We start from the raw sequence: 16464 nt of genomic DNA on the forward strand, positions 1-16464 counted from the left end.
CATTCCCTGTAGAAAAGAAACTTAGTACTACCTCTTTACAAAATTCTTATACTTGGAATATATTACTGTTGTTGCCAGATACCTGTAGTCAAGCAGACGCTCCATGAGACGAGTAACTGATGTAACAAAAGAGATTCCAGTCTCCCGCCATGTTTCCTGCTCAATCTTCTCCAGCAAACTGTTTGGAGGTAGAAAGACAGCAGATGAGGCTTCCGGGGAAATGGTATACTGCATGCAGACAGCTGTGGACAACTTGGTTTCTTCCTCATAAACAAATTGATAGAATTACTATCTTACCTGGGATAAGGCCCAAAGAGCTGGGTTCTACTCCAGGCAGCATGAAGCAGAGACAAGGAAATTACAGAATTGACAGGAGAAGGAAAAATATCTTCACATTGCCATTTAAAACACATGAAAAAGAGCAATGCTCATGGCAACAGTTGATTCCCACATTATTACCTGTAGCTTAAATACTGCCAGCAGCAGTAAGAAGTTGGAGGGGAGTCTAAACCTACTGCAAATACCTCTTCTTTGCCCATCCTTACATAAATTTTCATCCCTAATCAGCAACCAACCAACCAACCTTGAGTCACAATTTAAGCTGTAAATACATAAAGTCAATCTGTTCCTGCTCAGCAAACTAGACAATAGAGCAAGCATCTCACTGAGACAATTGTGAAGGATGAGAGAAGGGTAGAGTGAGAACACCAAAATTTAAAAAGTGAAAAAAGAAAGCAAATTGACATGGTGGTTTCCTGAAACTGGATCTCTGGTCAAAGAACTTGTCACTTCTATACTGTCAAGAGGAAAGAAATTCTGTTGGGTGTCATACATGTCCTGAGAAGAGGCAAGCTCTTCTGTACTGGAATGATTTCTAGCTGAGGGAGCCAATTCATATTTCAGCATATAGTTGAGACAGTATAATTCAGGATCAACTGTTCATTTCACACAGCATTTATTGACTTTGTGGAAATGTTTCCTCAAAGTTCATGTTGTTCTCAGAAAAGTCAGTAGCAAATACAAACTAAAAGGTTACTGGACTTCCAGGATGTGTTTCTTGGTAATACATGCAGTCACTATCATCTAAAAATAAGTAACAACCTACATACAGTCCCCGAATTCTTAACATTTTGGCTAACAAATGTCTTCAACTGGAGCAAAGGAAATGCACAATATTCCTCTTGCCAGGTTGTCCTGGTTTTGATGGGGTTAGAGGGAATTTTCTTTCTAGTAGCTGCTAGAGTGCTGGGGTTTGGGTTCAGAATGAGAAGAATGTTGATAACACACTGATGTTTTCAGTTGTTGCTAAGCAGTGTTTATACTAAATCAAGGATTTTTCAGCTTCTCATGCCCAGCCAGCAAGAAGGCTGGAGGGGCACAAGAAGATGGGAGGGGACACAGCCAGGGCAGCTGACCCGAACTGGCCAAAGGGGTATTCCATACCACGTGATGTCATGCCCAGTATATGAACTGGGGAGAGCTGGCCAGGAGGGGTTAGTCACTGCTTGGGAACTAACTCGGCATCAGTCAGCAAGTGATGAGCAACTGCATTGTGCATCGCTTGTCTTTCTTGGGTTATATTTCACGCCCTTTGTTATCTTCCTTTTCATTACAATTATTATTATTTATTTATTTTAATTTTTATTTCAATTATTAAACTGTTCTTATCTCAACCCACAAGTTTTACTTGTTTTTGATTCTCCACCCCATCCCACTGAGGCAGGGCAAGGAGTGAGCAGCTGCGTGGTGCTTAGTTGCTGGCTGGGGTTAAACCACAACACAGGTGAATTTTAAAAAAAAAAAAAAAAAAAGAAAAAAAAGATATTTTCTTTCCTTTATTTCTGAAACAGACTTATGTTGTTAACATGCCAGACTCCCCAAGGCTGAATATACACAAATAAAAAATACATTTACATGCTTCCTAAGGATAAGCATACAAGATGGGCAGGCTTACCTATCTTGACAATGAATGAATGCGCCATTGTAAATTCAGAAATACAAGTATTGGTTCTAGCAAAACAAAGGTTTATGCCTCAAACTGCCAGCATGCTATTGGGTGTCACATAAAATTGTCCTGAATATATGGCTAAAGTTCTGCTAATGATCCCTATGGCTAACTGGAATATTAAAAGATTTAGGGTTAAGTGCTCTGGACTTTTAGAGTTCAAAATAAATCCTTTTGGAATAAACTAGGATCACTGGAAATGAAATCTGAAGAGAGATCGGTAATCAAAGATAATTAAGCGGAAAGTCAGATGGAAGAAGTCTTTTAAGTTTATCCTTACGAGTATGGGTTTTTGTTTTGAAAGGGAGTGGAAATACAGTGTCACGATGGACTCTGGATGAAGCAACTTGCAACTGTTGAGCCAACCAAAACACAGCCTTCAAAAATTGGAAGAAGCAAAGGAAAACGCTGAGGAAAATCTCTTTTGCTCTAACAAGGCCTGACTTGCTAGATAGTACACCGTTTCTCTAAACAATCCTAAGGCCATGCTTTCACTTACTGCTATGTAAAAAGAAAGGCACTGGCTCCTCTCGCAAATCAATTTTCGATAGCAGGAGGATAACTACTTACCTGTGCAGCCTTGTATTAGATGTCACAGAAAGAAAACAAAGAAGAATTTAGTTTTTTATATTCTTTTCAGAATTAGAGTGACATATTTCTGTTTCACTGAGCCATGTCATGAAAACCTGCCAGAAAGCCCTTTACTGCTTTCTCTGAAGATCAGCACTGCAGCAGCGGCTGCACAGATCACTGCTTTGACTCTTTCAATGACCCTGCACAACACAGAGCGAGCAGAAACTGGCATAGCTTACAGCAAGCTGAAGAGTTCCCTGTAGTTCTCATCACCTTTTCCTTCGGATACCAGGCTGTCCAGCTTATCAATCAACTCAGCTTCCACCTGGATGAAGAAGGGACTGGTTACAAATTAGCTGTTCATGTAGAAGAAAGAGTTCCAAATGCTACGAAGACTGGAAGAATATTTTGTTTCTCATGCTACCCACTTCTATGTGCAAGTGATTTATTTCCCTGTGACTCAATTAAATAGACACACTTTTCTCATTTTTCAGTGAAATAGGAAGACTAAAACTAAATTATCCTTTTGCTTATCGGGGTCTAAATGAACATCCTAGGGGAGGTACCACTGCTTCTTCACAGGAATTTCTGAAGTTTATTCTCTTATCAATTAAATCTCTCACACCTTTCTGTGAACCAGTGTATCAGATAAACTATATCCTGTACTGTAACAGAATATCCACACAGAGAAACTAATTCATGGTGTGAATTAATAGTCTGCTGTAATGGTTCTACTGGAAATTGATTTCTCATCATCCAGGCATCATTACATTGGAAGATTATTTGTTCATTAAACCCAGTTTTGTCAAGCCTTTCTATTATTATATGACGCGTTTTCTTTTTACACTTACATATAAAGGGCCACAACAGTATCATTATGTTTTTCTTCCCTTACAAAGGTTTTGAATATGTATTCATTTCCACCCTAGTCTAATATATCCTATTATCAAGTTTGGTATCAGCTGTTGCCATAAAATTGATTCAAGTACAGAAATCAATGTATCTAACATTAAATAAAAAAATTTCATGTAGTCTTGGAAATCTTGTAGAAAACATACTTTCAGTACTAATGAAGACAGAGGTTCCTAAATATTGAAACTGTTTGTAGAAATATAGCCTGTTTTTATTTGAAGACAAGCATAGTGTGAGTTTCTCTGTGTTTTTCAGCTGCCAAATTGCCAAGGAAGTAAAGATGAGAAGGAAAAGCAAATCACCCAGTGGCACACTAATGGAGCTGGTGCTCTTGTTGCTGAAATCATTAAAGGCGGGCCTGATTTAGCCCATCAATCAGACTGCATTGTTATCCAGTATCACTGCAAAAATAACCTTGTTAAACATGAGCTACTGAAGAAAATAAAAAAAGGGCTTGAAAATGTATTTCCAGGATTTTTATATTTTCTGACAACCAATTCAGTATTCAAAAAGAGAAGCTCTAAATAAAAAACCCCTACCTTCTCTTTGCTTGTCATCTACAATGACTTGACAGAAACCAGTATTGCATCTGTCCAGCTATCTAGCATTGTACTGGACAAAAAATAACTTCCTGGTTCCAGCAGCTAATGTCAATAAGGTTTAATACATCTTGTGCTATTTAACTATTTATTTCAGTCTCACTAATACAGATGATTATTCTGTCTTTAATATTAAAAAGTTACAACATATGCTTCATAAAACAGTGTGGAAATTTGCTCCACAGGTAATTCAAGAAATATTCTTGGAGATCTAGTTTAGAATACATTGGTGAGTATAAAAATTAAATGAAGATTATGAAGAGTTCATCCTGATACAGCAAGTTTAAACAGGTCCAGAAACTTGAAGATGACTGTAGGTACTTATAACCGGAAATGCCAGAAACAGGGACGGTTCTACTGTTACACTAAAGCAAGCAAAAAGAGGACCATGATCAAATGCTACTGTAATAATAATAGTAGTAAATAATAATAATACTAGTGATAATCAAGGGAGCTGAAGAAGAAAACATAAACTCCTGGTAATACTTTTCTGCACAGCCTTTAATAGGTCAGGTTATGGAAAAGGTCTGTTATTCTCCTGAAACAACTAATGACATCTTGCATTTTAATGAGTGCGTGAATAATAAATAATCACATGAATTATGATAATTTAAATAAAAGGATTTACTCCTTCAGAGCATTTATCTGCAGATACTTGCCCCCAGTATTATCCCAAACACAATGACAATGAAGCACTGTAATCTGAGGAGCCAGTCCAAATCAATCCTTCATTATTAATACTTTGCACTTCAGAGATCTGTTTTGCAGTGGAAAATTTAAGCAATTCTCTGACCGTGAGTGGGCAACAAAGTGATGAAGACTCCTTTCCTTGTTTTGCAATCCGAGCTCACAGCAGGTGGAAACTATAGAACTGTTGTTGGGCATAACCATTCCAGGAGAGCTACCAGAATTTCTCAAAAAATAAACAGTCACAAAGTCTGTTTCAAAGCATGGTATAATTATTTAATTATACAATGCCACTTTCTAGATGGAAATTGAAGACAGAGAAGCAAAGACCACTGTTTTCACAAACACGGGCTAAATCTTTACACCTCCATTTCTGGTTCTCAGTCTGACCCATTTAATGGTTGACTAATAATCTAAGTGAAACCGATGAGAGCAGTGAGAGCCCAGCACTTATAAAATTCTTTTCTCTTCCTCATCTCCGATGTGATGAACACATCGCTCCTCTTCTCTATGTTCATGCGAAGTGTAGCTTGCTGTGAAGTGAACTGTTTAAATAATCTTGGGAGTCTTGTAATAGTTTTGTGAATTATGCTTCAAATTTTCTATTTTTATCTATTTACATGACAACGGCATCTTCACAATCAGAAATGGATCAACAGATACAAACTCCTTGCTTCCAGCTGGACATTGTAAATAGACAGAGCAAGAAAAAGACTACTGCAAATGCTTGGGAAGTGACTTCACCTGTTTGAAGTTGCCATTCTTTCTCTGTTCCCAGTCCATCATGTCATGGAAGATGGGGATCATGATATTCCGGACTTCTGGTTGTGGAACAAGTGTAACACCAAGAAAGGGGCCAATCATTCCCGGAATAAAGTGAATCTTATGCTCACCTGTACAACACAAAGCAACTGTAATTAAATAAAAGCCTTCATTATCTGTCACTGAGAAAACAGGGAACCCCTGCAGTAATGACATATACAGAGTAGTGGCATGAGCATTAGAAAAGCAAACACATTCTTTTCATGAAAGGACTGGAGAAACAGTATTTGCTTTACACCATTCCTTGCAAAGTCTCTAAAAGCATTTTTAATTTCACTGTGAAAGCCTCCAGCAAATACTGTCAGTGCATTTTACTTGCAAAGGAATTCAAACTGTCAAAAATAACCAAACTAAAACATACTAACTAGGGGCAAAAGAGGCCACAGACACCTCTAATTGATGAAGACAAAGATTTTGAAAGGGCTGGTGAGAACAATGGTATTTAATAGAACATATATAGATTTCAAAGAACTACAGAGCTCTTCATCCTCAGTGCTATGGAAGTCTCAATTTCATAACTGACCTTGACTTAGGACCAAATTGCATTGCTTCCCAGCAACGCAAACCCAAGGCATTTTGCTAACAATCTCTTCTGTGGCATGCTAACTGTGCAGTCACAGAGAATAAATCAAAATAGCCATATTTGGAACAACATTCAGTGATAAATATCTGTATCTACAGATCTAAAACGGGCTTCTCGCTTCTCATTTCAATTTGTCTAGCATAATTTTCTGGTTATTTCATCTCTGTTACATTGGAGAGCCTTCTATTCTTCACACACATGCTTAGAAACTGATCAAGCGTGGCTGTATCATCTTAGTTGTGCAAGATGGGTCAGGCTTATTCAGTATTTTATAACAGGGCATTTTTTCACTTCTATGGTCATCTTCCTGACTGTTCTCTGAACTCTGTCCAATTTGTCTTTTTTTTGGGGTTTGGTTTTTTTTTTTGAGCTGTAGAAAGAAGGACCGGGCAAACTATTCTAGAATCAAGCTGCACTTATGAAAAAACTGTGGCAGTAATATTGTCCCTCTTTTCTTACTCAAGATTCTTATATATTTTGTCAAAGATTATGGTATCTTTTTTACTCATGGCATTTTACAGGTAGCTCCCATTCAGCTGATTATCAGCATAATACATTTGTCTCTGTTCTCTTGAATAGCACTCCTAGATATATTCCTACAAATAAAATGTTCATATTTGGCTTTTTGAATATATTGCTTGCAGCCACATTATCAAGTTATCCAATCTGATTTGTATCATTCCTTTGCTCTCTTAATGATTTACCTGTTCTCAGAACCTTGTAGTATTTGTGATCTCTATCAGCAAACATTTTTTTTAATTTTCCTTTAGAATACTATACACTTCCTTTGTCCTCAAACATTTCCATAGGTATTCATCACAAATCTCAGATGGAGACAGGATACTGGCCTAGCTGGACTTGCTCTTGTGCAGTACAGATGTTATTTGGCTCTTATTAACAAAATCCTGAATTACCTAAACCGAAGACTGCTGCAGCACACTTCTAAAAGCGCAAGTCCTAGATGAAAGATCTCTATTTACCTTTTGAGACCTGTGTAAAAATATGTATTTTTCCCCATTTTGTAACATGCTTTATTTCTTAAAATATATAGGAAAAGATAAAATTAATTGCAAAATTTGAAATTTTATCACAAATGTTGCATTATTGTGGACAGGGCCTTTATGGGTTTTAGTTTGGGTTTTCCATTTTGTTTTTTTAGGGGGGAGGGTTGTTTTTTTTAAAGTAGTAACGTAAAATTTTTTATGCATACTAGATACCTGAAGACACCAAAAAAGCAGCTTTACTGTATGCCACTTCTGGGCTTCATTATCAAATGCACATAGCTATGGTTTAGCGGTGGACTTGGCAGTGTTAGGTTTACTGTTGGACTCGATGACCTTAAGTGTCTTTTCCAACCTAAATGATTCTATGATTCTAAAATTTTGAGTCATGACACCTTTGGCTTTTAAATCATCTAGAAAATTATGAAGTTGGTTACAGCTGTGAAAATTTTTACTTTACAGGCACGGATCAGACAGAAGTCAGAGAGTAACAGTATATCTCTATATGAACCTGACTGCAGCAGAGTTGAAGGAATTAGAGAAAGCTGATTTTATATTTGCAAATACATTAAAAACTGTCACTGATGTGTCAAAATAACCAAAATCTTCTGCTGTCCCATTTAAGAAGAAAATGTTCTAATTCATAGGAGTGTATTATTTCAAATCAAAAAATATGATGAGACAGTGCAGAAGAGAGTTTTTGGTGGGAGAAGAGAAGTGCCTCCTGGTTTTACAACTCTTAAGAGTCACTAAGTATTCTATGATGCTACAAAAAGTTAAAAAAAAAAAATTCCAACAGAAATCCGGGTTTACTTTGGCTTTGGTTGTTAGGATAGAGAAGGAAGAGACATACCCAGGTTCTGCCACATGCTGAAGAGCTCGTATGCCATCATCACTCTCATATCGCCATATCTGAAAGAGATGAGATAGACAACTGCCTAATGAGCAAATGCTGGCAAGGCAGTGATGTTAAAAAAAAAATAAATCAAATTTACATTTAAGTCAACATGCGAATATTAAACAACTCAACTAATCACTGAATACTGTATTAGGAGATCTACTTATTTATTTCCCAAGCATTTACACATCCCAAGTTCCATAATAAATCACAGGGACTTGTGGTAAAAAAGAAGTCTCATTTTTGAGGTGGCAGAAAAGGCTGGGAACCCAACAAAACATGTTCTTACTTATCCAGAATCTTCTTCCTCTTTGCTGGTGTGGCATTTTCTAGTTGGAGACTTGGCTGGTTTATAAACAAAACTGCCAGGCTGAAGTAAGAGTTCCACACCTGTGACACAGGAAGGAAGTTTTATAACATTACAGTCCAGGGACTAAGTTTTAAGCAAGTGTAGGAAGACATATGGTCCTTTATATATGTAGACTCAGACTGTTCCTTTTTGTAATCAAGATGTAACTTAATCAATGTGTATCTTAACTATTGAGATACTAAACTCTTAAGGATACCAATGGATTATTTAAAACCTGGTAGGAACTAAAATTAAAAACCCCAAGAAGTTAATTCCACTGGGCTTTCCTCTTAGCACCAGAGTTCAAAAATGAATAAACTGGGTGACTTCAGTGAAGTTTTAAGTTATTTTTTCTGTAGGCTGAACAGATATACCCCTCAAAAATCCCCAGAGATTACACTGTATCACGAATGAGATCCCTAGAATTTGGTCTGTTTTCCCAAAGAAATGAGGCTTTTGCCATCATTGCTGTGTGTATGTGTGCTTAGGTACCTAAGGCAGCCTTCCCTTAGTAGCATGAACTTGTTGCCCATTTTCAACTCCATCAGACAGAGGGAAAACACCCTCTAAGATACTGTGTTCCTCCAGGTTTTAAGTCAACAGCCAGAAAGAGAGACCTCTGGGAGAGGAAGATCATTAATGCCCCCACTTCAGGAAAAGCATTGCCTGAGCTCACATTTTATTAACCACGAATCTGTAAGACAGCATGCTTCATTAGCTCCATTGCTTATGAAGATACTCATTTCCTTTATGAGGGCCTCAATTTTCTTGGTTTGATCTCACAGTGTCTGTCCTACTTCCCCTCAATTCCACAGCAGATTCAAATTCCTGTCTTTTATCAGTTAGGTCATCTTCCTCACAGATACTCAAATAAATGCTGCAAATATAATCAGCTAATGTAGAGAACAGCTTTTGTTCCTTTGTTACTGCTAGTTTAAAAAGATGTCATAACATTTTCTGAGCATCAGTTCTTACTTTAAAATCAAAGTCCGTTTCCGTGAAATTCTTATGCAGTGCAGAAGACAGGTACTGAACTGTTGTAACTATGATACTGCAGTCAAAAACAAAAAAAGAAAAGAAAAAAAGAACATTTGAATCTGGAGTATAACATATTACAGTGTTTGGTGGTGCTGATTTTACTATACGGACAGAAATGGGTATTTTTCATGTAGTCACTGCTAGATTTGCATAGAAGTCACCTAATCTATGTTTTAGTAAACAATTTGTACTAAGTGATATAAGATTAAGAATTTTCATCATTATTGTAACTTTTGGAATTTACATAGGAGCATTTAAAATGCTGTCTATTTTGCATAGCTAGGCCATATTACCTCCAGTGAAATGAAAGAATACACCCATCTTCCTCCTATTTTAAGCAGAAAGATTATTTTTTTTTTTTTCCACAGAAGAGCAACTCAAAAAGTTTGAGCTATTTTCATTCTTGGCTATACAATGGTCCTTTATCTGGCTCACACTTCAACTCAATTTGTGAGTGTTTTGCCAATTCTGAATTCCCTGGTATCTTTTTGTAGATGGCTAAATACACCTTAGCAAAAGGCAATCAAGCCATATGATAAATTCAGGAATTAATAAATAGCATGTTGTTAAGGCAACAATAGAATCAAAAAACCAGCACATTTCTGATTCACGTGCAAGCAATACTTCCAGTAACATTGCTAAATATACCTATCAGTCTAAAGGTTTATGGCAAAATTATGCCAAAAGGGAACTAGGTAGCCTACAGCATCTGAGGTAACTAGTCTTTCATGTAGATTTTTCTTTTCTTATAGAACTTCATTTAATCTTTGTGCTCGAAATACTGAAATCCACTTCTTTCACTTTTCATTAGCATGGTGAATTCACAGAGCGTACAGCTCAGCTGAGCCTTCAGCCTTTAGGAAAACTTGTAACGGGAACCCCTCCAGTGTCAGTTACTCAGTGGTAATTCTACAGCTAGTTTATCTAAAGAAACTAGTAAATAATTCCAGCCACCCTGTGTTCATCACACTATTGCCATTCTGAACAGCATAGTACTTAACCCATCAGAAGCAAGAAAATTAGATAAAAAAGCATTAGAATGGTAGATGACAACTTAATTGAGAAATAACTCTGTATGTAACGCACTTGGTGCCATCGCTAGGGTCTGCTCCTCCTTTTCTAAAATAACCGAGTCCTCCTCCTAGGTAGGTTAAGGAGTGATGTTTATGGGAAGAGACAGATGTTTAATGTAGTAATTTACTGAGAAAGGGAGCTGAGAGGCCTGCTGGTTAATACCGCTTGGTGTGGCTAGCTGTTCTTGCCATGTGTTATGATAGCTGCTGTGCCACTTTTACCCTCAATGTAGCTACTTCAACTTTGGGTTTAAACTTTTAACTCTTTTGATACCTGTGCATACTGGTAGAATTTAAGAAACAGAACAAATACAGAAGTCCCAGTTTGGTCCAGAGTGTTAAAATAACTGCAGAATGAGGATGAGCACTCCAGAATTCCTGTCTCGATCAGTCTGATGAAACACACTGCATGACAGGTTTTAACTGCCCAGCTGAGGAGAAAAAATTCCGATAAGGAATGTCAACAGTTTATACCTGTTTCTCTACTTACTTGCTGGTGAGCAACCTCATCACCATCCAGTCTCGAGGAAAGACACTCATTTTCATCAGGTTCCGAAATACACAGAAAATCTTCAGGAGGAACTCCTATCACATAGGGAAAAAAATTTACAAAATCACCAGCAGCTGCAGATTAATCTGTTTTCTTGATTATAAGAAAGACAATCAAGCTAAGCGTGCTCCACTTGAGCTTTGTGTTACTAGGCTGTTCACCTGAAAACACGGAAACAATGTATATTGGGATAAGGCTCTATTCATTTTGTATGCATCTAATATGTACTAAGCAAGTTGCAGCTGTCTTTTAAATCTTAACTTCTACCGTGAAAGGAAAAACTTCCCTATGTGCATAACTGTGTATGACTTCTCATATTATCATCCACAGTTCCAGTGTCGATTTGCAGCTCTTTTCAAATATACTGGAATCATAATAATTTATTTATGCACTCCTTTAATTAATATATATGTCCAAATTTCTTTGCACTTATGTCACAAATTTGACAAAAAACCCACACACCCAAGCCCAATAAAACTCCTACATGTGCTTTTTAAAATAGTAACAGAAAATCCCATTTCTGACAGCATGCAGCAGAAAAGATCTCTTTAAACACATTCTGCTGAATATTTGCCTTCCAAAAAAATCCCCAAACCTGAAGACATTTCTGGTTTTTGACTACCTGCACCTCTATGTCTATAAAGCAGAACAGTGAGGCTAGAACATGCCAAATTGTTGGCCTTGCAAACCATGATTTTGCTGTTTTGTTTTTCTTCTACACAAAATCAAGATAGCACAGAAAGTGGCAGTGCAAGGTTTCTTCAGAACTGTCCTACCATTATGCCTTAAGTGGGGAGAGGATGGAAGGAGATTCATATCTTGGTGTAACTACTTGTAAATACTCTTGGAGCTAAGAGTAAGCATCAGAAGCTCCTTGACTTTTGGCCTCATTTTGGCCCAGATGTAACAGTGGTGAGTGAGCATAATGCCTTTCCATCCAAGTAGTAGTATTGGAAATATTATTACAGCAAGATTTGAAGGAAAAAAAAAAAAAAGTAATGTATTTTATTAGATCAACTGATAGTTGGAAAAAAGTTGGGTATAAAATCTTCAGCCTCTGTAACACTCGTGGAACATATCCTTAGATTATCAGAGATACAACAGTGTTTGTTCTTATGGGTGTAAAGACAAATTTCAGTTCAACAACAAACCTTTTCACTGCTCTGACCTAAGAACTATAGTTTAGATAGCTTTTTAAAATATCTATTAAAAGTTAATAGGAATTAATTTACCAAATCATTTTCCTATGAGCAATTTGGAAGTTACCTGAAAAGTAGGTAGTAATCTCAGATAACTATCAACCTGAGACACATCGAACCCTAAAGCCTAAAGGTAAGAATTATATCATCCCAAATTGATCTCCCTGATATGCCTCTCTAAATGCACATGAAATATTTAGAAGCTGAAAGCCTATTCAGAGAGGACGTCTCACTGTTTCTCCATGTCATTTGTAAGGCAACATAAGTTCCTGCCACATTACATTCTTCTTATTGTCTGTATTTATTGAGTGCCATGCTAATCAAAAGCATTTTATATAAAATCTTGTCTTTACTTATGAAATTATTCTGCCTTTTAAACAGACTGTTATCAGAGATACTCCTTTTTCCTGTGGAAGTTGAGATTAAAAGTTAGTTTCTGCTGTTTTGAGATGTGCCATTTCAAAATGTCAGTGGCAAAAAAGCCACCAGGGGTCTGTAGCCCTCACGAACCCCTTCTGTTCAAGGAGAGCCATAATTTAAGTTAATGTGCACAAATTTGGGAAGCATGCAGCAAGCGGAGTAGTAAGGTTTCTGCTTTCCCAAAAAAGATTTCGTCTGCTAGAGACATTTGTATCCCTGAAAAGGCTTGAAATTCTCTTTTGGCATAAAATCAACACCGTTTGTAAGTAAGCTCTAGTGCATATTGAACTTCTAGTAAAATGATGTAGAACAACTGACTTTACTTTTGCAGGATTAAAAAACCCCATTCCTCTATGTTCCATCTATATGGTGCAATAGTGATATCCTTTCATGTCTAATAACATCTGCCTTGGGAATTTATCTGCTGTTACGAAGATAATTCAGTGCCCTGTGGTCTTAAATGTTTTTGTAGCACAACACCTATTATTGTTAAAGTAAAAGGAAGGTCTGTGAATGGGTGCCAGAGTGCCAGTGAATGGGAATGATTAGCAGAGCAAGGAATGCTGGAGGGATTTCCCCCTGCTCTCCCATTCCGAGTGAATCGCCCTACAAACATGATGTTCTGTTGTACCTTTAGCTCATCCTTGCTTTGGAAGTTGTCCAGTAAGTGCTGGAAATGAGTGTCTGACATCTGACGAAGCAAAGATAAAAGGCAGGAGACATATTCTCCCTGTTGACCAAATGAGAAACTATTTAATTCAGACAATCTGAAATCTCATAAATATAAAACTCAACCTGGGGTAGGGTATAAAGGGAGGGGTCTGAAATGGCCCCAATGCCTATGAGAGGAAAGCTGACATGCACAGAGATTAAAAATACTGCACATTAACAGTTTTTGAATTACTGTTAATACATAGGAATACACCTCTTAGAGGCTCCTCCACGGATGCCAGTTTTAAGGGTCTTTTAACCAATGTTGTAGTGTAAACAAAAATAATTTGAAATTATTAATACAGACATTAATGAATTGCCCTCCAAGCATGCAGTTTTTGACAATCACCTTTTTCAGTTACTTAATGTACTATGTCTGTCAAAGGTGTGACTGCAGCTCATGCAGACATACCAGGAATTATTTAAACTAATTGGCTCATATACTCAAAATAGTATAGCGATGACAGCATTAGATCAGTATGGGCTACAAAAGGTGTCTGGAATCCTGTAAATGTTTGGCTTATTAGTGTTCACCAAGTTATGTGCTGTCATAGCTACAGTACTAACAGTATTCCAGTAAGATATTCTGAATATAGTTTGGGTAAGCCTACATGAGCTACAATTACATTTCTGGCCTGCAAAGCAGATGCACCCTAACCAGTTACCACAGTATCCCAAAGTGTTTTCCAAAGATGAGCTCCCCCATTTTACATATCTGAAAGCAAAGCACAGAGAAGTTAAGCAATCTGTCCAAGATAACAAGCAAGGCAGTGCCAAGAATGTTAAGGACTATGTCTTTGGACTGCCAGTCCCTCGCACAACACTGTTTTTTTCTGTGACAATGAGCAATTAATTTGGGAAACATACAAAATACTTTCTAAGTGGTATGTAATAAGGTTCACACATATCACTGTGCTGTGAAATAGAAATTCAAAATGCAAGGGGATTTTATACTTGGGACTGTCCATTCCATTTTAATTCTTTTTCTAATTGGCCCAAGCATGTACCCAGAAGCTTTGGCATACATTCTTCCAATAAACTTTACAGGGCTGAACTTCATCAGGAAAAAAAGGTGTGCTCTAATGTGTGAGGTGGTGTGTGATAAATAGTGGTAAGTCAAATGGTAGGAATAAAAGGAAATTAAGGTGTTACTGGACATTTGCAAGCTAGCACCTTTCTTGTTTTGTATCAAAGAACATGTCTGAAATCTACTAAATTTTCTTGTTCTTTAATTAGGATTCTACCATTTGTTACTCTGTCTGAGCTAACATGGGAAAATACAACCTTTCTCTTCTGTAAGAAGTGTACTTTAGTGTACATCTGCCCCCAACAATACCTCTGAGGTTTCAACTATTTGATAAAAAAGGAAGTCTAAAAAAAGAGATGTTCTGAACAACAGCTTAACATCATACATTGTGCAAAAGCTGCATTAGAGACTCTGGCAAGCAGAAATAGACTAAAATAGGCTAGAACAGAAAAGGGCAACAAATCCAGGAAAGAAGCAGCTGAACAGCAAAATTTTACTCTTTTTCTCCTCTTCCATCCCATGTCAAAGAAAAAATTTATTCCCCTGGGTCTACGCTGTCAGTCTGGACAAAGTGGTGGCTTTTCCCTCTTCTCCCACCAAGCTCAACAGCTCACTTGCCTTCGGATCTGTTAACTTCTTTTTCAAAAGTATGTTGTCTTTCCTTTGCATGAAATAATCAGTGAACCTGGACAGGAGCTCTCCAGGGTATTAAGCAAAGAGACTTGTCCACTGAGCATTATGGTATTCTCAGTCTTAGGAATCACAGCCTGATACTCATACAGCCCTTGATGATACCTTTTTAGGGGTGAAGCCTTAGGCAGCTACCCAGCTAGCATATGCCTCAAGTTCTAAACAATAACTCTCATTCACAGCTGCAAAGACAAACGAGAAAATAACCTGGAAATCCACAAAAGGTTCGTGAGCTCCACTGCTTCCTGCAGACGTCACTACTGCACACAGGAAGGAATGGATTTGTGGCTTATTAAGGGAAAGAGACAAAGCCCTGGGCATTCATGCAGCAGAGATGATAATGAGGTGCCGGTGGTGGTGAGGGACTGAACCAAAGGTTAGAGAAGCAGGAAATAGAAACTGATTGTTAGTTACTAACAGTGATTTCTGCTGTGCACTGCGGGCAACGCTGCCCTCTTACCGCCTCCTGAGATTGCGATTTACTCATGATTGTAAGCAGAGTTTGTAAAAGCACATCCAGGAGGCTCTCCACCATCATCTCAACCTCCTCCACGACATCTCCCTCCTACAGTAAGTGGTGAGCAAACAGACAGTTAGAATTGGAGAGAATAGAATTGGCAAAGACAATTCTGCAGAGTCAGCCATACCACAAACTCATTTTGATAGAGAGCTCCATAACAGGTTCAAAGAAATACAATCAAATTCCTCATTGGTACCAGATACTGTTGTGATGCCAGTGTGTGTGTGTTACCTCGTCAGTCTCTGTTGGAAACATTCAGGGTCACAGCCATAAAGGTAAATCTATAATCAAAGGTCTGCATACACTCTAGAACACAATGGGATTAAGTTATGTTCAGGAACTTTTATTCTATGGCAGTATTATTTTACCTTATTACCATGATACATTTCATCTCATTCCTTTCACACAAAACCATAACTTGTAATTGGAAATGCACGTTGGTATGAATTATATTTAGCACCATGAGCTTCCTCCTTTAGAGTCAGGTGGGGAAACTTCACCACTCTCTGTTTGTGAGCATTGCTTTAAATGATCAAGTTACCATGTGAGATCAGAGTATTATGATGATCAAAGCTGGGTGTTTGAACTCAGCAGCAATTTCCAGAAGTGTGATTTCACTGATTGGATAATTTTAGAGTATTCTCTTAAGACGAATCACAAAGTGCTAGTTACTGTCTCTTGCAGAACTACAAGTCCTAGAGCTGTGTAGAGCTTTTAAACTCCACTGACACCTAAGTTCTGGGCTTGGATGAAGAAAATTAAACACTGTCAAACCTGCATATGCTTTTTCCCCTCCTAACAGCAAGA

The 16464-nt window shown here is 37.6% G+C and overlaps 1 protein-coding gene across 14 annotated transcripts in view; it reads right to left on the minus strand.

Annotated features, from left to right (window-relative positions):
• DOCK3 (dedicator of cytokinesis 3) overlaps window positions 1–16464 on the minus strand; it is a 226823-nt gene that overhangs the window by 38832 nt on the left and 171527 nt on the right. For 10 of the 14 annotated variants that reach the window (XM_049826986.1, XM_049826979.1, XM_049826983.1 and 7 more), the window contains 10 exons: window positions 15556–15702; window positions 13341–13439; window positions 11031–11125; window positions 9405–9480; window positions 8370–8470; window positions 8036–8094; window positions 5521–5669; window positions 2818–2903; window positions 298–324; window positions 83–178 (listed from right to left, as the gene is read on the minus strand). In XM_049826986.1, the coding sequence (XP_049682943.1) occupies window positions 83–178; window positions 298–324; window positions 2818–2903; window positions 5521–5669; window positions 8036–8094; window positions 8370–8470; window positions 9405–9480; window positions 11031–11125; window positions 13341–13439; window positions 15556–15702 (935 nt within the window). The remainder of the gene's footprint in view (window positions 1–82; window positions 179–297; window positions 325–2817; window positions 2904–5520; window positions 5670–8035; window positions 8095–8369; window positions 8471–9404; window positions 9481–11030; window positions 11126–13340; window positions 13440–15555; window positions 15703–16464) is intronic. The other 4 variants (XM_049826987.1, XM_049826980.1, XM_049826976.1 and 1 more) reach the window with 2 other exon arrangements.

The sequence above is a fragment of the Accipiter gentilis genome, chromosome 23, assembly GCF_929443795.1.
Source record: "Accipiter gentilis chromosome 23, bAccGen1.1, whole genome shotgun sequence".
NCBI classification, from domain to species: Eukaryota; Metazoa; Chordata; class Aves; order Accipitriformes; family Accipitridae; genus Astur; species Astur gentilis.